This window comes from Trichechus manatus, unplaced genomic scaffold (genome assembly GCF_000243295.1).
Source record: "Trichechus manatus latirostris isolate Lorelei unplaced genomic scaffold, TriManLat1.0 scaffold00038, whole genome shotgun sequence".
Classification (NCBI taxonomy): domain Eukaryota; kingdom Metazoa; phylum Chordata; class Mammalia; order Sirenia; family Trichechidae; genus Trichechus; species Trichechus manatus.
The window spans coordinates 14521153-14543531 of NW_004443974.1; the positions used below are offsets into that span (position 1 = coordinate 14521153).

Below are 22379 nucleotides of genomic sequence, written 5' to 3' on the forward strand. Positions count from 1 at the left end.
TGGGCGCCCCGACGGGGTCCAGCCCGGGGGGCGGGGGCCGCGGCCGCTGAGGATGGGGAAATCCAACAGCAAGTTGAAGCCTGAAGTTGTGGAGGAGCTGACCAGGAAAACCTACTGTGAGTGCGTGCGCGCCAGGGACCCCCGCCCAGCGTCTCCCCAACCTCGTACCTTCTCTTCTCACTCGCGCCCCTCCCCCATCGCACTGTCAACCCTAAACCCCTAAATCCTCCTTTGGTCCCTCTCTCCGCCCCCTTCAACGCCGCAACCTTCCCGCGTCATTCCCTCCCCTGCCTCAGGCCCGGGCCACTTGGAGTCTCCTGGCCGCACCCCCAGCCCCACACCTGGCCTTATTGTTCTAGTCCCCACCCCCCACTCCTTCAGCCGAGGACATGTGCTGACTGTCAGCATGCGCAAGGCCACCCCCAGGCCGGGCGGGAGAGCCTCAGCCCACCTGCAGCTCCCTCTCTGCAGAGCTGTCCAAAAAGGCAGGGCGCGTACACGGGCGGGGTGGGAGGGGGGGCAGAGGTTCGGGGAAGGGGGTGTCTGGTTGCAGTGGCTCCTGCTGCGCGGAACCGGCTGGCACGAGCCTGGCTGGGTGGGTGATTCATGCATCATGATGCCGCTGCCGCTGCTGCTGCTGCTACTGCTGCTGCGAGCTTGGCCCGTCGCCTCCTCCGTGGCCCCAAATCGTGTGTGTGTGGGGTGGCAAGATTTGTCAGAGGTTGGGGCGGCGGCTGCCTGGGCGGGGAAGGGTCCTGTATGCCCAGTTGGCTGCAGGATTTACAGACTGAATTTTCCTCTGGCCCCCAGCTCACCTCCCTTTTTCTATCTCTGTCAAACCGCAAAATGGGTTTATACAGGGTGAGTGATCTGGTCGGTCTGAGCGTTTAACCATGGGTCACCGGAAGAAGAGGATCTGTCAGTTACTGACTTCTCTAGACAGGAACCAGTGTGCCTGTCTCCACAGCTTGCCCAGCTCCACAACTCTCCAGTCCCCCTGCAGCTCCAGTTTTTCCGTTGCAGGCTTTCCCCTTCCCTGCAGTCTCTCTGGAGATGCCCCAGCATGCCAGGGGTTAATGGCACTGGGTTCCAGCCACACTGTCTATTTTGGGGGCTGGGACTTGGGAACAACTGTGTCGTCTTAGTCTTGAAGGGCTTCTGCCTGGGTGTTTGACTTGGGAGGGGGAAGTGCCCCTGGGCTTGAAATTCAGAACCCATACCTGGGCAGCTGTGTGGGCCCAGCCCCTCAGCATCCCCCTTGGAGGCAGCAGATTGACCGCCAGCCCCATGCATTGATGGAGGCATGGGAGGCAGCTTCTAGTGGTGCATTGCACAACCCCTGCTCACCCCTCTGCCCCCGCCCACCCCGCAACTCCATTGGTCTTCCAGGCACGTTTGCAGGTCTGTCCAAACCCATGCTTCATCTCCATGCTCCTCACCCCATGTGCTTGGAACAAAGGGGGCTTTCCTGAGTGGGCTTGTCTGCTATACTGGCCCTTCTCCAGTGGAATTCTGGAACAAGGAGCTCACATGCTAGTAGCTGCTTCACGAAGGGGTGAAGCTTCGAGGACCAGGGACTCCATCCTTGGCTGCTCTCACCCTCTTTTGAAGGTGGGTGGTGGCCCTTTCTAGTCTGGCTGCTGTTTTGTGACATATGCTAGATCCGCCTTTAGGCTCAGGCCAGACATGGCCCACAGCTGTCAGCGGGCAGGCTGAAGGTGGGACTTCCTGGGCCCTAGGAGGCAGAGGGCACCGTGGGCTTTGCTAGGAGTGGTGGGGCATGGGCTGCACCAAGCATGTCCATTGTGATAAGGAGCAGGGGAGTGAAGCCAGGCTTCCTGCTTATTGAGCTCTGAGCTCTTTGCATGTGTTAGCACATCGAATCCTCACCACAGCGCTGTGCATGGTAGATACTGTGACCATCCTCATTTACAGATAAGGAAACTAAGGCTCAGAGAGGCAAAGTAACATGCTCAATATCCCATGGCCAGTCACAAGGTGGCTGGCGTCAGGACTTGAACTCCGGCCTCTCTGGCTCCAAAGCTCCACCCAGAGCTCACGCTGAGAATCAGGAGGGGCTTTTCTTCTGCGTGTCACTTTCTGATTTCTGCTGTAAGCCCACGATGGTGGATTCTGGATGGGAAGGGGCTTGAGGCGATCATTTTATCCATCCCCCTTTCCTGGGGCAGATCTGTTAACTTTGAGAGAAGTTGAGTCAACAAGGCTTTGTTAGGATCAGGCCATGTGGCACTGTGCTGGGCTATTTTTAAAAGCCTTTGGAGACATGGAACAGTTTTGACTGGGGAGAGAGTTCATTTGGGTACTTTTCCTCTATAGAAGCCCTTATTAGGGTTGGCCTGGTGGAGGTGGTGGGTTCATGTGCCTCCTGTCTGTCTCCCTTGTTGATGTAGGATCCCTCAGAGCAGGGCCTTGTCTGTTTGCTTAATAGCTGTATTCCCCATGACCTAGCACTTAGTAGGTCCACAGATATTTGTTGAATGAAAAGATCTCCAAGAGGAAAAGGAGAGAAAGCCTCCAGCTTGATTCTAAGACCCCCAGATGGGCTTCCTTTTGGTGGAGTACAAAGTCATCTGCTCTTTGTTCTGGGGGATTCTGGGTACAGGGTTAAAAGAGGAGCCACTTAGGAAGGACTCTCAAATGGCAGAATCTCCTGGAAAACTTGTTGAATATGAAAATGCCTGAATCCTTCTCCCAGAGTTGAGATTCTTTAGGTCTGGGCTGGGGCCCAGGAATCTGCATCTTCGACGAGAGTTTGTTGTGCAGCTTATGGTTCTGGGAAGCCCAGGTGAAGAACCACAGTTGTTGGAGGGTCCTGGTGTAAGCATCCCCTGGTGTCCTAGACCACTTTGTGTACAGCTGGCTACAACTCTGAGGGGGGCCCAGAGGGGAGCCCCAGATGCTCACACCTGAGTTGGCGCTGGGTACCATCCTTGGTGGTGATTCTCCTGCTCGATGGAAGAGACTGTGCTGGTGGTCTATGTGTGTGTTAAGGAAGCAGGGGAAGGCCTAAAAGTTGCAGCTGTGTGGCCCTTGCCAGATGCATCTGGATTCAGCCCGGATAAAACCCTCTATCTTTCAGGCTTAACACTGCAGAGCAGAGTTTTTTCCTCCTCTGCAGATAAGATTTTTTTTAAATCATCAGTGTCCTGTATCCTGATCATCACCCTTCCTGACACAGTTCATGTCCAGGAGCAGCAGGAGGTCATTGAGGGGTGGAGGTGGCCCCGCTCAGCCAGAACTTACAGAGTCATGGTTGATGTTACCAGCAACCTGGTTTCGTTGATATCTGTCACATTTTCTTCCAGCTTGTTGTGGTTGGTGGTATCCCTGTGCCCAGGCTGTGGGGAGGCCATTCAATAGGCTGGTACCCTTATCTAACGGAGCCTCAGTTTCCTCATCTGCATAGTGGGTGTAATCATGGTACCTGAGTTCGAAGGGATATGAGGAGTCAACATAATAATTTGCCTACAGCACTGAGCCTAGCATGTGGTAAGCGATCAGTAAATGTTAGTGATTGTCATTAACATGGTTGTTTTCACCACACAATTCAGCACCATCTTGAATTGATCTTAAATATATCTTGCAGACAAATTTCACCTCCTCACAGAGGAATCTTCCTACTGCCCTGATCTTTGTGCCAGGCACGCAGTAGGTATAGAAAGGTTGAATGTTGGATTGGTTTGATTGGTTCTTGTTTTTACTTGCAGCAGTCTCCCCTGACACCTGCTTGTTAATTTTTAGGCCTCCCTGACCTGCCATTTATTGAGCTCTCACTCTGTGCCAGGCGCAGACGCAAAGCAGTGAACGAGAGAGACAAACCTCCTGCCTTCAGGTGGAAACCAGCCAGGTTGTCCAAAATACCGAGCTTGTAGGGCTCAATCATTTGTGGTCTGAGCTGCATCCATTTAAAGGCTTCAGGGGACCATGCCAGGTCCAAGCCAGCCAGGCCTTCCCTCTCCTTATCCTCTCCCTATGATGCTTCGAGGTACTCCCCAGAGACCCTCTGTCCAGCACTCAGAAATGATCACCTCCTCTTTGTTGCTCTTGATCAGTCCAGGCTCTGCCTTGACCTTGGTTGCCAACCTTGAGTCTCTTCTGCTGTTTTTCCTGATACCCAGAATGCTGCCCGAGATGCCGCAGGCTTGTGGAAGGAAGAAGCAGATGGGAGATCTGGGCAGTCGGCAGCTAATGCCTCTGTGACCTGGAGCAGAGAATGGGCCCCTGGCTCGGTATTGGGGTCTGGGGTTCAGGGATACTGAGTGTTACCAGCTAGGCTTTTGGATCTCTCTGGCTTTGGCCTGGTCCTGGGACCCCTGGATGTCCCTTCCTGTATGATGAGGAATATTCTCTGACTGTCACTTCTCTCACCCAGCTCTGCTTAACCACACAGGACAAGACATCACCTTACGGGGAGGCTGTATCTGCCATCCATCTTGGGACAAGGGTGGGAACCAGGGTGGCAGCTGCATGAGGGTGGGGCCCCCAGCTAGGCAAGGGATAAACCAACAAGGAGAGGGAAGGGTCAGAAGAATGGAGGTGGCTTCTATGGTTCCTGCGAATCCAGTGTGCATGGGGATAAGATCAAAGAGGCTCATTCCCTGTCTCTGCTGAAGGCCGAACAAAGCAGCAGAAGAGGAACTGCAGCTAGATTCAGCATCTGGGTGGGAAATGTCAATTCTGTTATTAGGAAGGAGCTCAGTGTCCTGAAAGAATGGGCTGGGTGCTCACTCAGGCTCTGTGACCTTGGGCAAACCATTTAACCTCTCTGAGCAACCTTCTCCAATGACTCCATGGATCAAATGGGAGAGTGCTTTGAGGTCCACAGAGCCGCCCGAAAGGGAATAGGGGTGTTTGGCAGCAGGGTCTTGGAGAGGGCAGTGAGGCTTGGGGACCAAGGTGTGGGGCAAGCATCCCAGCTCTTGGCCCTTTCCTTGGGCAAGCCCCTTCTTATGGAGCTTGACTTTGCTCATCTGGAAAATGGGCATCATAGGAGGGCCGACCTTGAGGAGCTGGGGAGGATTCAGGGCATGTGAAGAGTTTAGCATGGTGCCTTGTTCTGAGGGAACCCTTTAAACCTCTCGTGGCAGCAGTTGGTCCTAGGGATGCAAATCTTCCATCTTGTAGAGCAGGGTGGGCAGAGCTTCTGCGGCCTGACCCCTTGTGCAGATGGAGAAGTTGAGGAGGGAAAGGGCCAGGAACTCGCCCTGGTCACAGAGCCCAGGCCTCCTTTTCATGCACCAGTTTAAACTCTTTCGGCCTCATTGGGCTTCATGTTAAATGTGACCCGGCACCTCCTGTCCCACACCTCCACCCAGAGAATTCTTTCTTCTCAAATTCTTGCATCTCACTGTGTCAGGTAAAAGCCAGTTCTCCTGGCGGGGGCCTTGGGACTGGACTCAACTGCCTCTGCTCCCAAGGCCAGGTCTGAGCCCCTTTGGGGGAGGCTAGGGGCAGGGGGAGACACTGCTGGCCAGGTGGGCCAGACTCAGATATTCCCCTCACCAGGAGCCTTGAAGACCGTGGGAAGGAATTTGGACATTTTCCAAAATCAGTGGGGAATCATAGGAGGGGGGTGGCAGAGACAGATTTGGGTTTGGAAAGATAGTTCTTGGCTACAGTCCAAAGAATAGATTAGAAGAGAGGGTTGGTAATCGAGGCCAGGAATGATCACGGTGATGAGCTGGTGGTAGGTAGTGCAAAGGACAGATTCAAGGTATATTTAGGAGGGAGAATCAATACAGCTTGGTATGTGGGTATCATTACTTACAAATTTGGGATTATGTACTTTTTATTTTCTAACTTTCTTAAACCTAATAATTATGAACGTTTGCCCTACATTGTTAACTATTCTTCTATAACATGATTTTTTAATGGCTGCATCCTATGAATGTAATATATTTTTATTTAATCCCCTGTCATTGGACAATTAGGCTGCTTTTTTTTTTTTTTTTGCCAGTATAAACAGTGCTGTGATGAATACCTTTGCAAACTCTTTGCACACATATCTCTTTTGACAGATAGATTCCCCAAAATGGTATTACAGGGTTAAAGGCTGGAGATATTTTTTAAAGGCTTTTGATTAAAAATTGCTAAATTGCTCCCCAGAAAGTATATTCCAATTTACATTTTCAGTAAAAGTGGGTGAGAGAGTGCCCATTTCCCTGCATGCTTGCCAGCACTGGGTGTTATTGTTTTTCTTTTTTAATTGTTGTAATTAAATGAAGTTTCCATTTCAAGTTAGTCTCCCATACAAATTTTTCTTTTTTACCTACACTGTTATAAGACCCCAACCGCTCACCCCATTCTGCGACAGCGCACTCCTCCCCTCCGCCCCTGATTCCCCATGAACATTCAAGGAGCTCCCAACTCTCTCTGCCTTCCCATCTCACCTCTGGACAGAAGCTGCCCCTCTGGTCTGTTATTGTTTTTCTTAATCATTGCCAAGTTATGGAGAAGACAAAAGTAGCTAACTGTTTCAATGTTCATTTCTTTGATTACTATTAAATAGAATCCTAGAATTTTTGAGCTGGAGGAGACTTCGAGGTCATGTAGTTCAGGGCCCTCATTTTACAAATGGGCAAATCAAGTACTAGAGAGATGAACTATCTCTCTTAAAGTCACACAGAAAATATGTGTCAGGGACCTAGGACAACTATTGTGCCATGGTGTGTTGGCACCATGGTGTGTTGGGGTGGAGGAGGTGAGATTGTCTTGCTTTCTTCCTGAAGTACCCTGTGATATGGTTCATCTTGTCCTAAATATCTCTAGCTCTCCGGTAAGGAAAAAATTAGTATATGTTAAAAAGAGCATCCTTGTTACTGTCATTACAAGATGAAACAAGTTGCACATCCCGTGGGTGGTCTGTTTACCAAGGCAGAGAACATCATAAATTAACATGAAAAGTTTCCGATTAACTTGACGTTGGAGTGATTTCCAGCTGAGGGCAGGACAGCAGAGTGCTGAGAGTGTAGAGTCCACCAGGCCTGGGCTCTGAGGCCAGCTCTGTTGTTTTCTGGTTGTGTGACCCTGACAAGTCCCTTACCTCTGTATCTCTGGGTGTCTCGAATGTGAGACGGGGGTGGACAGTATTGCCTTTCCTACAGGTAGGTGTTCAGGATACCTCCTGGCACAGGGACTGACACATAATAAGTGCTTAGTAAATGCTCTCCCAGGAAGGAGGCTGCTCCAACATTGTCAGGGGACAGTGGTTCATGTCTACTCCCCTGAGTGGTCACAGGGTGAGTGGTTACAGGCCCTCAGCTCCAATGGGAGTGGGATGGCACGTGTGGACGGCCTCTGCATTTGGCCTGGTGGGTTGGTGACTGGATCGGGATCCTGACTCGCCAAGGTCGGGAGGGAGAGCTGACTCTGGAATGCTGGGGTTTAGGATCCTGCGTGGACATGGGGTTGGAGGACTGGGGAGCAGGCTGCCTGGGCTTCAGTCCAAGAACCATTGCAGCTTGGACACTGGCTTTGGAATCACTAGTTCTTTCTGGGACTCAATTTCCATTTCTGTCCAATGTATAGATTGCTCCATGGGGAGGTGCAACACGGAACACGAGGTCAAGGGACAGAGTGTGCTCGGGCTGTGCTGTCTGATGACCTGGTCTTGGCCTCAGGCATGGCTCATAGCTTCCTGATGCCTCAGTTTCCTCCTCATCTAGCAATTGAGGATATAATGATCCTTCTACAACACAGGGTTGTTGTCGTCTTAGTTATGGTAGATGTTATAACAGAAATACCACAAGGGGGTGGCTTTAACAAACAGAAATTTATTTTCTCACAGTTTAGGAGGTTAGAAGTCCGAATTCTGGGTGCAGGCTCTAGGGGAAGGCTTTCTCTCTTTGTCAGCATTGGGGGAAGGTCCTTGTCTCTTCTCAGCTTCTGTTTCTCTGTTCTTTGGTGATCTTCCTGTAGCGTGGCATCTGTCTTCCCCCATCTCTGCTTGCTTCTCTGTGCCTAATCTGCTCATTTTATATCAAAAAGTACCCAACACTGATATGGCCTCATTAACATACAAAGAAACCGCTGTTCCCAAATGAGATTCCTTTCACAAGTGTACCTGTTGCCCTGGAGTCGATTCTGACTCCTAGCGACCCTATATGACAGAGTAGAACTGCCCCATAGGGTTTCTAAGGAGCTGCTGGTGAATTTCAACTGCCATCCTTTTGGTTAGCAGCCGAGCTCTTAACCACTGCACCACCAGGGCACCATCCACAAGTATAGGGGTTAGGATTTCTAACACATATTTTTGGGGGACACAACTTAATCCATAACAGTTGTATTTGAGATTAGAAATAATAGACACTGAAGTTGGTGGCTCATTTTAGTGCTCCCCTTAGTTTACCAATGGTGATGGAGAATCTGTAAGCAATAGTGGGTCGTGGTCACAGCTGTCACCGCACCAGCACCTGGTATTAAGCCCGTCCCGTGTGATCTAGGCCTGTGCTCAGTGTTCGCATGTTTCTGTCACCAACTCCTCCTGGGAGCCCTGTACGATCCTGTTTTACAGATGAGAAAACTGAGGCTCAGAGGGGACTGGGGCTGGCTCAGGACCTCACAGGTGGCAGAGCTGTGGTTTGTCCCCTGCCCTGTGTGGCCCTGGAGCTCACACTCTTTTTTTTTTTTTTTTTTAGTTCTCTTTAATATTACAGCACTGTAATTTTATGAAATGATGTATTCTTTTTTTTTTTTTAGTTCTCTCTCCCTTTTTTTTTTTATTGTGGTAAAATATATGTAACAGAAAACTTGCCACTTCAACCATTTTTTCGTGTACAATTCAGTCGCATTAATTACATTCATATGTTGTGCAGACATCACCACTATTTCCAAAACTTTTTCATCACCCTTAACAAAAGCTCTGTATCTATTAAGCAATAACTCCTCCTTTCTCCCTCTCCCCAGCCCTTAGTATGCATCAAAGTACTTTCTGTCTCTATGCATTTGCCTATTCTGGATGTTTCATATAAATAGAATCATACAATATTTGTCCTTTTGTGTCTGACTTCTTTCACTCAGCATAATGTTTTCAGGGTTCATCCATTTCATAGCATGTGTCGGAACTTCATTTCTCCTCATGGCTGAATATACTCCATTGTAGTATGTACCACATTTTGTTTATCCATTTGTCTGTTGATGGACATTTGGGGAAGCCTGAACTCTTCACTCCTGGGCCGTGGTGAGGGGCTTTGTGCATGTGGGAGGGCTCTGGGAAGCTGCGGAGGAGGTGTGCAGCTGAGTGTGAGCCAGAGTAGGTGCTTGGGTGGTGTGGGTGTGCGGGCGGGTGGGTGGTGCCGATCACATGTGCACACCCTGATTCACATGTGCACGCTCCTGGTATGAGTGACAGGGTCGTGGTGTGTGTTAGGAGTGGGTGAGCGGGTGTGTGTGTGTGCGTGCACACGCACCTGTTGGTGTGTGTCAGGGCAGCTCTGTGCAGGCTGTGAGTGAATGTGCATGGGGGGCACCCGGGAGGAAGGCACAGGCAGGCCGGGAACCTGCATCAGAGGCCGGGAGCTCAGCTGCCAGCTCTGGGACCAGGCGGATTTGGGCTGACTCCCTGGCCCTGAGGATACGGCTGCCACTTTTCATCCCTTCTACCCTGGCCATGGTGGTCCCTGGAGCTCAGCTGCCCTCGGACGGTGGCAAGGTAGGGGTGGTGTCATTGAAAGGAATAACAGTAATGACAACTCCCATTTACCTTTTTGCCAGGATAGGTGTTAGGCCCTCACAGTCTTGCCATAGCCCTGGGAGGTAGAGACTATTATGCCCATTTTACAGATGAAGAAAAGGAGGCCCAGGGACATGCCAAGGCCTTGAAGCAGGTCAGCAGCAAACCTGGGTCTCAGGCTCAGATCTCTGCACTGCCAAAGCCATGCTCTGCCCCGCCAAGGCGCCTGCCACCCAGGACCTGCATGAGCCTCGCAGCCCTTAGAGCTACCTGTGGCGGGTAGTGAGCACCCTGTCACTGGAGGAGTTTGAGCAGCTGCTGGAGCATCAGACGCTGGCCAGGGCTGGGTGTGAAGTCGGATTGTGGGTAGGATCCTTCCAACTGTAAATGCATGGCCCTGCTGGTACCAGTTGTCCTCCCTCCTCTGGGGGATTTGGGATGGCCTTGGCTTCCACCTGGGAGGAGGCAGAGCTGAGGCCTTGCTGGAAGGCCGCAGAGGGAGACCATGTTTGGAGAAGTCAGGGGAGCACTGGTAGGATGTGCAGCAGGCAGTGCCCCCACCCCTGGCCTCCGAGGCTTTCTAGCCTCTACCTCATGCCAGTGGAGAAGTGGCTGCTGCCCATGTGCCTGGCGCTGTGTTGGCACTGATCCTGCTCTTAGGGAGCCTGCAGGCTGGGGCTGGGAATCAGGACACAGCAGGGTCTGTGGAAAGGCAGCTCAGCCCAAGAATGAGCAGCAGAGACTGGTCGGGGTGTCCCTGAGAACATGCCTCTGGCTGTCCTGCCCTCCCCAGTGGCTAAGATGGTGCAGGGGCAGGGGCCTCAGGAAGTATCTGTCGAATGATGGGTGCAGTGTAGGTCTCAGGGGCACAGTGATAGAGGGGCCACAGCAGCACCCTGGGTCCCTTCTGGGTCTGGGGGTCCCATGGTAGCACCTGGATCTCCTTTGTGCTGGGGGGTTCTGTAGCAGCACCCTGGGGCCCCTCTGCATCTGGAAATCCCATAGCAGCACCCTAGACAACCATAAGCTCCTTGAGGACCCACCGTGTCTGTCTGGTAGTCTTTGGCCTCCTGTGCAGTGTCCAGCCCTGAGCCAGGCATGGAGCAGGCCCTGTGAATGCTGCTTCTGAGTAACACTTTGAGCTTCCAAAGTGCTTCTCTATCTGTTGCTGTGGTTTGTCTCCTTCCATTGACCTGGAGTAGGACCTACCTGTGACTCTGACAGTATCCTGATGGAGTGAAGATAGGGGGTGGGTGGGAAAGGTGGGTTAAGGAGTGGGGGGGAGACTGCCAGGGAGTTAGAGGAGTCTGGGGTCCTGGTTTCAGGCACAACTTGCTGTGGCCTTTGGCTGCCCTCTCTGGGTCTCGGTTTCCCATCTGTCTTGCTCTCTGTGAGATGGAATGTTGCCTTTTCTCAGCCCCAGGGTGTCCTGACAGTGCTGCCTAAGAGGAGGTGTTCCCTGCTAAGGGAGCCCGGGTTGGGGGGTGCTCAGGAAGGGCTGCAGGGCTGCTGCTGGCTTTGACTCTCCTGGTCTTGCCAGGGGCCCCCAGGCAGCTGGCAGGGCATCCAGGCCATCATGCTCAGGATTCCAGCCCTGGTGGGGAAGGAGGAGGGAGAGTGGAGGAATGTGGCTTTGGGGAATGTTTAACCCAAGGTAGAAATATCACTGTGCTTTTTTATTTCAGGCTTGGATTTTCAGGAGGGAAGTGGACTCAGGGTGCCCCACTCTCCTTTGGTCCAGCCTCAGGGCCACGGCCACCCCGGCTTCCTGTGGCTCTGGCCATTTGGAGCCAGAAAGTGGCCTTTTTATTTTATTTTTACCAGAATCTGCTGTGGGGAACAGAAAGGGCCCCAGATTTGGAGGCAGACAGAGCTGTGTTTAAATCCCTTGTTCTCTACTTCCCAGCCCTATGACAACTTCCTGCTCTGAGTAGCTGCTTTCTCTTGTATGGAATGTGGGGTGGGGGTGGGGACGTTGAGCTGAGATGGCTCTGGGATAGTGTGGTGTCAGGGGCTCCTGCTCAGGGGCCAGCCAGGCCTGGGTTCAAATCCCGGCTCCTCTTACTAGGTCTGGGACCTCAGCCAAACCCTTTCCCACCGAGCCTCCTTATTTCATCTATAAAATGGACAGATGATGATAATCCTAACTCCCAGAATTGTGGATGGAATTAATGGGAAAATATTGGTGAAAGGGGCTGGGCATATCCCAGGTTTTTTTTTTTTACTGTTGTAAAAATATAACACATTTGCCAATTCAACATTTTTCAGGTGTGCAATTTAGCGGTATCAATTACATTAATCATGTTGTGCAGCCATCACCCTGCCCCAGGCTCTTGAATCCCACCTTGGTGGGCTCACGTGTAACATGGGGAATCGGTGCCTTGTGCAGATTGGGCAGGAGATGGAATGAATGATCTGTGCACCAGGCTTAGGAGCAGCTTTCCCTCTGACCCTTCAGTTCGCCTTCTCGCATGGATCCTGGTCAGGACTCATCCAGCCTCCGCTCAGTGTTCACCAAAGCCCAGTGGCCACTTCCCAGGGAGGGTGGGGGTGTGTGTATGTGTGGGCCCAGCATTTAACTCTCCCTCTCCCTGGTTGGCTGTGAGCACCTTGAGAACTGGGACCATGTCTCCTCGAGGGGTTCACTGCCATATCACTGGCTTCTAGAACAGAGCCTGGCACATAGTAGGGGCTGAGGAAATATGTGTTGGCATGAATGAAAAAGACAAAAAACAAAATGAATGAATAAATGAACGAACTAACAAATGAATGAAGTTTCTTCTCATCCATCTTGGGTGTCACTTTCTGTTTCTTCCTGGCCCCTCCTGCCTCCTGGGCTGGGCGATGGGGATGGGTGGTCCGTGTCTGAGGGTTCATCCACAGAGGTCAAGGCTGGGAGGCTGGGCCTCAAAAGCCAGGTCCTTCTCACCCTGCCTAGGCTGGGGCCGGGGCGACCAGGAGGGGTCCAAGCCACCTGCCAGCCAGCAAGGCCCCTCCTTTCAGGCCCCTCCTGCTCCTGCCTCTTTGGAGGAACCGAAAGATTCCTGTTCAAAGGCAAGAGACGGGGCTATTTTTGGCACTGTGAGGGGAAAAGTGAATGCTTTCCTTCTGTTCAAAAATATATGGGGTGTGTGCCGGGCAAGCGTGGAGCTCAGCAGAACTCAAAGCGTGAGCCTGCTGGTCTCCTGCCCCTCAGTCCCCGTGGCCTGCCTCCCCCTCTGTGGCTCAGCAGCCCATGCCGCCATGCCAGGCGATTATTTCTCTGCCTGTGACGAGCGAGCGGAACATGATCTTAATTAAAACTAACAACTGCCGTCAAAATAAACGAGAGGAACTTGCTTAGCTACCCTTGCCTTCATTCTCATTGCCTCCACTCTGGCTCCATGGACCTGGGGGCAGCCATGTGAGTGTTCCTTGTGCACCCAGCCAGCTGTGGGAGAAGGGCCTGTGTGAGGCAAGTCTGGCCAAGGGGCGCTCCAGGCCCTTACCACCCCTCACTCCCTCATTCAAAAAACCTTTATGGAACAGCTGCCTCACGCCAGGCCTTTTGGGCAGTGGGGGCACTTTGTAGGTGGGATGGATGGATTTCTGGCCCTCCTGGCATTCACGGTTTGGTGGAGAAAGCAGATGTCATATCAGAATCATCATCAAGATAGGACATTGCAAGATGCTAGGGGAGTACACGGCAGGGACTGACTTGGTTTGGGGTTTGTCCAGGAGAGCTTTTTAGAGGAAGTGATATTTCAGTTGCAACCTGAGGGTAGGGTTGCCAGACATGCTTATGCTAAAAAATGATTGGTTTTCTCTCTGAAATTCAGATTCAGCCCTGTCTGAGGGAGGAGTAGGAATCTAGAAGGCACAAAGAAGCTTGTGGGGGCTTTGGGCAGGGGGAGCGCTGAGAGTGTTCTAGGCAGAAGGAACAGCATGTTCCAGGACTAGAGCATCAGAGTGTGGCAACTCTGAGGACCTGGAAAATGTGTGGTGGCCAGAGTGTAGAGGGGCCCGTGGGACAGGAGGGGAGGCCAGACGGTGCTGCAAGAGTGAGGGGTATTAGGACGTGGATGAGTACAGGAGACTGAGCGTCCAACTGAGTGGGCCTGGAGGTGAGCTTAGTGACCAGAAACACATCGGGTTCAAATCATGTTCCCACATGGCCCTGGGAAAGTCCCTTTGCTGCTGAGCCTCAGTTTTCTCATTTTCAAAGTGGGTTGCTTTGCAGTCCCCTGCTTTAGGAGGTGCGCGAAGTGGGTTAGCTCCTCAGAGTGGCAGGCAAACATGGCAGGGCAGGCCAGGGCTGGGAGCCTCACTTGTGGGGGGGCACTACTGTGGGCTGGTCTTGGGAAATAGGTGAATGATGGGATGCACCACCATGGCAGATGGAGGCACCAGCAGGCAGCGTGGTCAAGGTCAGGATTTGGCCTCTGGGGGTTCTAGCCAGGCTGATAGGTGTGCGACGGTGCCTCATCACACCCCATTACTGCTTGGAGTTCCTGGCAGCACCCCATTCTCCTGCTATGCCAGCGTCCTCCTGCTTCCCAAGGATCTGAGGACGGTGACAAGGACCATGATGAGTCACTTCTGTGCCTCCTCAGTTGAGGGCAGGTCAGGGCCTGCACCTCTGCCCTCGGCTCTTAAAGGGCCAGAGCTGGGACTGCTGCCTGCTGCTGGACCGGGGGCCACCCTCTCTAGTCGCCACTCCACCTTCGCCTGGCCAGGAGCCCTGGAATTCAAGCTCTAGAATCCTCCTGGGCCTCTGCTGGAGTCGTTCCACCCCCGTGCGCTAAGGGACGGGAATCTCAGCTCAACGTTCTGTGGCTGATTGGTCTCAGGAATGATCTGCGGAATCCTGAGTGGCAGGGAGGTGACATCATGACCACTGGGTCCCCACGCAGCCAGAGGCGCAGAGGTTGGGGAAGTGGCGCCTGGCCCACCCCCAGGCACAGCTCTTCGCCTCTCTGTCCTCGTCAGTGTCTTTCCTCCGTGAGCGGGTTTCTTTGTTCACCTCTCTGCTCTGCTCTGCTCTGCCTTGGGGGCTCCTCAGTGTCCCCACCCCTGCTCCTATTCTGAGGTTTCCTTGCTCTATTGGTTGTGACATTAGGGACTATGACTGATCTGGTTTCTGCCTGAGCTGTGATGGAAACCAGCCAGGCATCTCCTGTCCTCTCCTGGGCTGGGGCAGGGAGCTGTGGAGGTTAGGGGCTGAGCAGGGGCGTGGGGGTAGGCGGAGGCAGATGTCACATGCTCCAGGATGAGTGGGCAGGAGGGAGGTGGCCTGCTGCCCATGGCTCCCTGGTGGACTCTGCAGCACCCTCCCCTCCGGTGTGCCTACATCATTGGCACTGGCATCCTGCCTAGTCTTTGGGTGTACCTTTATTAACAACTGTAAAAATGGTCAACATTTTTGGGCACTAGCTGTGCTTCTGCCTGGACTAGGATCCCTCTGGCTGATGCTTTGCATCAGCAAGATGTGGCCTCTGTGGTTCCTTGAACTTAGCGTGCCCTGTAACGTTGCTGAGCTTTGGACACGTAGCTTCCTCCTCCTGGAAAACATGCTCCCTTCCCCTTTGCGTGGCTAAGCCTGCTCATCCTTATATATCACCAGAAGTGCCCTTTCCCCTAGGAAGCACTTCCTCACCCCCTAGACTAGATTGGGTTCCTGCTTTATATTCTCGTCATACCCTGACCTTTCCCTTCTTTGTCTTTGTTTTTTTAACTTTCCTTTCTTATCACAACAGATAATTGGACAGTTGTTTGCTTAAGGTCCATCTCCCCTATTATATCAAGATGCCTGAGAGGACAAGGACTTGTGTCCAGGTCACTGCCGTATTCCCAGAGCCCAGCTCAAGGTTTGACCCATTTGGAGTGCTCAGTAATTAACTGATGAATGACAGGGTGAAAAATCTCATTTGTTCCTTCTAACTATCCTTGTCACCACCATCATCCCCATTTTACAGATGAGGAAAGTGAGGCTTAGAGAGGTGAGTTCCATTGCCCAAGGTCACACAAGGGTAAAAGGATGACTCAATTTAGAAAAAACACCCTTCATGTTGTTCGAGTTGCCTCAGTGCCTCCCACAGAACTTTGTAGGTACTTGGAAAATGCTCGAGAAGTCAAGCTGAACCTAGTCTCTAGGCACCTGTGTTGGTTCTGAAGCGTTTGAGAGACCTTCCATCAGGAGTCCTGGAGAAAACCCTACACAGCAACCTTTCTCCCAAGGTCTTGAAGGAGGCAGAAAGTGTGGTTCTCCTCCTCTGGACCCACTATTCTGAAAGATTGAAAGCCTGGCGGTAAAGATGGCTTGAACCGTGGGGGTGATGGTTCTCGAGTCCCTATCTTGTCCTGTGTGTGTGTGTGTGTCTGTGTGTGTGTGTGTGTGTAAGAGAGAGAGAGAAGTTGTTGGGGAAAAATCTATTAGCCAGAAATAAGTTTGAGTTTTAGAAAATAGAAGTAGCTATGTCTGCCTTCTAAGCTACCCGCCTAAAACAAACATAACACGTACATTTTACAAGAACAAAAACATACTGAGCACCTACTATGTGCCAGGTGCTGGGTATGTAGCTGTGATTTTGGCAGACACAGATCCTGCCCGTGGAGCTCACATACACTGGGGAAGGGCAGAATTTGGAAAATATAGGCAATTACCGAGAACAAAACAAAAAACTGCTGATAACATTTTGACCTAAGTTCTTTTCAGTCTTTCCTCTATGCATGTAGCTGTGGTAGGTTTTATCATCTTCAGTTTATGAGGAAGCCGAGATTCAGAGAGGTTAACTGACTTGTCCGATGTTACACAGCTGGACTGTGGTAGAGCTGGGGTTTGAGCCTGTATCAATGTGGTTTGGTCTGGTTCACTCAGTCAAGCAAGTCATTAGGAGACCAGCAGATATCAAGGACCTTTGCTCGCTACCACCAGCTGCACTTTGTTGGGGAGTCAGAGAAGCAGAAGATTCAGTACCTCTCTGAGAGGACTGAATGCTGCAGAATAGGCTGGGGTGTAAAGGCTCTCAACCCCCAGAATGCATTTGTGTGATGTTTTAATCATTGCACTTTTCCAATAAGTTCTGGAGTTCCGTAAACCCTAGTTCTGGTCCCAACTCCACTGCAGACTAGCTTTGTTCCTTGGGCAAGTGGCTTCTCCTTTGAGAGTCTCAGTTTCCTCATCTGTAGGATGGGGATAATTGAAGTCCTTGTCTCATAGCATCGTTTGGGCATTAAAGTGCTTAGCCCAGGACCAGTGCACTATAAGTGCCTAATAAATGGCTGCTTTTTTTCTTACTGTTATCATTCCTGGAAGCTACAAGACAAAGTACATCTTCCTGCAATTTTACTTGGGGATTTTTTGGAGAAAGTTATTTCATTTGTACAGAAGTTAAAATCAGTGTATTTTAAAACTGTATTTGTTTCCTGGGGCTGCTGTAACATTGTCTCACAGTTCTGGAGGGTAGGGCGTTGGCAGGGCTACGTTCTCTGCAAATGCTCCAGGGTTAAGATCCCAGCCTTTGGTAGCCCCAGGCATCGCTTGGCTTGCAGATGCAGCTTAACTCTGCATGGCTGTCTGTTTTCTTTTTTATTGTAAAAATATGTAAAACAACATTTGCCAAGTAAACATTTCTCAGGTATACAATATAGTGCTATCAATTACGTTAATCATTATACAAATAACTTCAAATTTAAGAATCAGCACAAAGCCAATTCCTATGAGGCAGAGGTCAAATATATCCCAGATTTCTACATTCTCCAAGCTGCTGTACCACTCCATCTGTGACCCTGGCCACTCTGCTTTCCCTTAGCACTCTTCCCTCTCCGCATTTGGGTTTGACAGTTAGCTGCACTGTCTCACAGAGCTCACAAACCATACTTACAGTTAAGTGGTTTATTAAGGAACAGGGTACAACTTGGGATCTGGATCAACAGACTGCAACTCAGGTTTCAGCATCAGGAAGCATGTAGGCAGTCTCCCTTCTTCAGTGCAGGACAGCTCTCTCAGCTCCTCTCGGCCTCCTGAGGACGGGCTCTGCTGCTGGGCCCTTCTGGGCCTATCAGTGCTGGCCCTGCCACTGGGCCCCTTCCAGGCCTCTTGCTGTCTTCAGTGTTACAGCCTTTGACCAGCATTACAGCTCTTTTAGGAGATTCCTTGCCTCCTCTCTCTGCTTCTTTCTTCTTTCTGCCTCTTCTTGCTGCTTTTCTTCCTGCTTTTATCTGGCTTACCTTTGTGGGGCTGGCTGTATACATACACAAACTCCTGGTAAATTTCAATGCATGGCCCTCCCACGAGCCACAAACTGACCAATCTTGTCTTGGTAGGCCTCAGGCACTTCATTTGCATAGTAGGCTATACTCACCTCATTTGCATAGACTATTGACCAATCCCTGCAAGGTGCATACAAATCACTGGGCAGGCTGCAGCCCAGGGCCAGACAAAAAAATATCAAAACCAAGCTGTTTACAACTTCACCCAGGAAATGTCAATCAACCTGGACAAAAGTAACAAACCCTCTGGGGTAAAAAAACTAGGGCAAAGGTAACTCCTCAGGGCTTAGGGGGAAAATCTCTCAAACTGTTTTTCCAAAGAACCAAGGCAAAAGGTCACATAAAGAAACTCATTTCACCACAATCATGTTCTGTGTATGTCTTTCTCTTTTATAACAGCACCACTCATATAGGATTAGGACCCATTCTATGCTGGTAGGAAACCCTTGTGGTATAGTGGTTAAGAGCTACGTTTGTTAACCAAAAGGTTGGCAGTTCGAATCCACAGGCGCTCCTTGGAAACTCTATGGGGCAGTTCTACTTTGTCCTATAGGGTCACTATGAATCGGAATTGACTCGAAGGCAATGGGTTTGGTTTTTTTTTTCCTACACTGGTATGACCTCTTGTTAACTGATAACATCTTCAGAGACTCTATTTCCAAAAAGATCACATTCACAGGTACCAGGGCTTTAGGACTTCAACATGTCATTTTTGGGGACACAATTCAATCCATAGCAATAACTTTCTTTTTAGAGTAAAATAAACACCAAGATATAATGGAGCAGTATTAATACAGGATCTGCAGACATATTAGGTAGGGCTAGAACACAAAGTTTGAACTAAGACTTGCTTGTGGTGGCTGCCTGGGACTCTGCCCCGTGCCCCTCCCCACCCTCCCCCCAGTCCAGAGTGAGCACCAGGCCTCGCCCCTCAGGGCCTCTGTGGAGGGTGCCTTTGGGAAGACCTTAGACTTCCTCTACCCACATGGCCTAGCTCCAGGGATGAAGCACATTCCCCGACCTGTGAGCTAGTTAGAGTGAACATTCTTTCTCCATTTGTCAGATGAGGAAATTGAGGCTTGGATTGGGGAAATAAATCACAAAAATTCAAGCCTGATTTTGGTAAATCTAAAAGCGAGTGGGACGCAGGGTGTCCAGGGTAAACATGGAGCCCAGGGACCTGACTCCAGGGAGGTACCTCGAAGGCGGGCTTTAATAGCAGCTACCTGGGCAGGGGCTTTGTGCCCTGAGGGCTGGGGTTCAAGTCTCATCTGCCCCAGGGCTTGGCACACAGCAGAAACTCCGCAAGTGCTTGCCGTGGTTTGGGGAGGTTCGTTGGACAACCCCTTCTTGGAGATGACCCTTTCAGGCTAAAGCCCTCTGGATCCTGTACTTAGGAGTTGGCAGATCTGGGTTCTGATCTCCACTCCTCCACACTGGCCATGTGACCTCGGACGAGTGCTTTCCTCTCATTATGAAGCCTCAGTTTCTTCATCAGTGAAATGGGCTGATGGTCCTCACCTCTCAGAACAGGGCCTGTAAATGGGGCTTAGGGAGGCTCCTTCAGGACCAAGCGGGAAACCAGGTGATTTGAGTGGCTCTGAGCAGCTCTTACACTTGTGCTCCTGTGAGGGGCCAGGCTCCTCTCCCTGACAGTGGCACTAAGTTTCCCATCTCGACATCCACCCTGCCAGCTGCCTCGGTTGCTGCCGCCCCTGAGAACAATGAGACCCCTGACATTTTATTATAAAACCACGATTCATCTTACTGATCACAACAGTATCATCTCCATGCTGAGCGCCCCATGTGCTGGCCTCAGTGCCCAGCTTGTGATCTGCATCATCTTGTTGACCAAGGGCAAGCAGCAACTGACTGGCAGGCCCGAGGTGGGAGGGAGCCTGGCTGCTGGGGACCACAGGAAGGCCAGCCAGGGTGGCACTCAGGGTGACAGAGAACAGGTCCCTGGAGCCAGATGGCCCATTTTGCCCGGCTCTGACCTGAGTCTGCCCTTTGGGATCTGGGCCACCATCCACTGCCCATTCCTAAAGCCAGGTCTTACGGGTTTGAAGATCCCCCTACACCCTGACTACCTTTTCTGCAGATGAAATACCCCAGGATGGCCCCGTCATCCTCCTGCAGTCCCGCTGCCTCAGCCCCCGCTTATCAGCCAGCAAGGCCACTGTGAGGATGTGTAGGGAGAGGTGGGGGTGCCTGTGTCCATTGGGGGTCAGGAGCAGGGTTCAGGGGGGTCAGATCTGACATCAGAGCCTGGTTTAGCTGGATGACCTTGGACATACGGCACCCCCTCCTGTTGTGACATGGACACAGCAGTAGCCTGTGACCTCGTGAGCTTTGGAGCGTCTAATGAAGTTACGTGCTTAGTGCAGGGCAGGCGTGGAGTCAGCATTCACTAACAACAGCAGCAGTAACAGTAGCTCATGGGTCTCATCACTTATCAGTCTGTGGGTGGCAGTTGCTGATGTCCTTGGGTTCTCAGCGGGGGAGTCTGCCCAGGAGGATGTTGTGGGAGAGCAAAGCAAGCAGGGCTGGGCCCATCTTTCCTGCTGACGGCTGTGTGCCCAAGCCTAGTGCAGAGCCAGCTTCAGCTGGCACTCAGTGAATGTGGGTAGAAATAGTGAACGCCAAGGAGGCTGGGCTGCCTGCTACCCTGTGGTTGGAAGAGGGGGGCCTGAAGCTGGGACAGGAGGGCTAAAGAAGTGTTGGGGAGGGGGTGGTGGGAGCTGGGGCCCTGGGGAACCTGCTCCTTCTGGGTCAGGGTGAGGGGCTCCTGCAGCACCTCAGCTCAGCCAAGAGTGCCTGGGAATTCTGGGTGGAAGGCCAGGCTTGCTTTCTGATGGAACTCAGGCCTGGCATTGGGGCCCAGCTTCCCTCCAGCTGGGCATTTATGGAAAACAGGAATGGGGTGGTATGGCTGGGGGTGGGGAGGGAAAGGAGGGCTGTCTCTCTTCTCACCATAGCAGAGGCATTGAATAATGATCACAACAGCAGTGACAATAATACTCACCACCGTTTGTGAAGCACCTATTTTATGCCAGGCAGCTTCACTCTTACCATGTTCTCGCTAATCTTTGAGACAACCCTACTGAATGCTCTGTTTTACAGGTGAGGTTCCAAGGTCACACAGCATGTTAGGGGATCCAGGTTGCCACCCAGGTTATCTGGCCTAGAACCTTTCCCCTTCATCTCTTTCCACACTGCCCCTCATGTCCACAAGCTGCTACTTAGGCTGCCTTTCTGCGGGGAGTGCATCCTGTTGGGGCTCCATCCGTGGGAAATGCTTTGTTCTGGCCCCTCCTTTACTTACTGCTTGCAGGTCATTGTGTGGAGTGTTGGAGCTGGGGGGGACTTGGAAATCTGGGGGTCCTTCACTGGATGGGGAAGGGGTGTGTCCAAGGTCACGCATTGGGTCAAAAGCAAAGGGGGGCAGCCAGGAGTCCCCTGCCCCTCCCAGGAGGACCAGTGCACATCCATGGGACCTTCTGGAAACTGGTCTGACAGGTGTCCGACCTCAAAGAGGGGTCATTGTGGTTCTCATTTCAGGTCAGCGCAGGGGAGTCTGTATTGCAGCACTGGCTGGTGGGTGGGGGGTAGTTTGGGGCGGGAAGGCTGTGGCACCTGGAAGATTATAGGGTACAAGTAGGTGGAAAACCCTCAAGGTGTTTAACTCTGTCTTGTTCTCCCCTACCTTCTACGTGCAGCACTTTACAGTTGGCACAGCTGTGAACAGGAGGAGCAGGAGCCATTTCTCCCTTTACAGACAGGGAAACTGAGGCCCAGAGAGGGAAAATGACAAGGTCACACAGCAAGGTAGCAGCTTTTGTTGTTAGGTGCCTTCGAGTCGATTCTGACTCATAGCAAGCCCACCTGACAACGTAGAACTGCCTCTTAGGTTTTTCTAGGCTGTAATCTTTACAGAAGCAGATGACCAGGTATTTCTCCCGCAGAGCTGCTGGGTGGGTTCCGACTGCCAGCCTTTCAGTTAGCAGCTGAGTGCTTAACCGTTTGTGCCACTGGGGCTCCTTAAGGTAGCAGCAGACCCCTGGAATCCAGGTCCCTACAGGGGAATTGCCCCCTTCTCAGGCGATAGGGTCAAGTGTCCCTAGGGTGGTGGGAGGGGCAGGCCAGGCTGTGGGGTGAGATATCCCCCCACCCCGCACAGCTTTGCTCAAAGAAGACAAAGAAGAGCGTTCCATTCTGAAGGAACAGCATGGAAAAAGTCCCCTGAAGCAGCTACAGAATTTGGAGTTTTGCTTTTCAGGAAACTGAGCTCTGCTAAGGGGGCATTGGCGAGGAAGAGCAGGGTTGAGGTTGGAAGGGCTGGGCTTATGCTGACCTTTGGACTTTAACCTGAGAGACTATTAGGATGTTTGACAGCTGCTGGGTGGGGAATAGATGAGATGGGGGAGGGGGCGGGGGA

At 51.7% G+C, this 22379-nt stretch overlaps 1 protein-coding gene across 1 annotated transcript in view; it reads left to right on the forward strand.

Annotated features, from left to right (window-relative positions):
• The first annotated feature begins 52 nt into the window (after positions 1-52).
• Positions 53-22379, forward strand: part of NCS1 (neuronal calcium sensor 1) — a 54035-nt gene continuing 31708 nt past the window's right edge. The window contains exon 1 of the mRNA XM_004375759.2: positions 53-116. Within this exon, the coding sequence (XP_004375816.1) occupies positions 53-116 (64 nt within the window). The remainder of the gene's footprint in view (positions 117-22379) is intronic.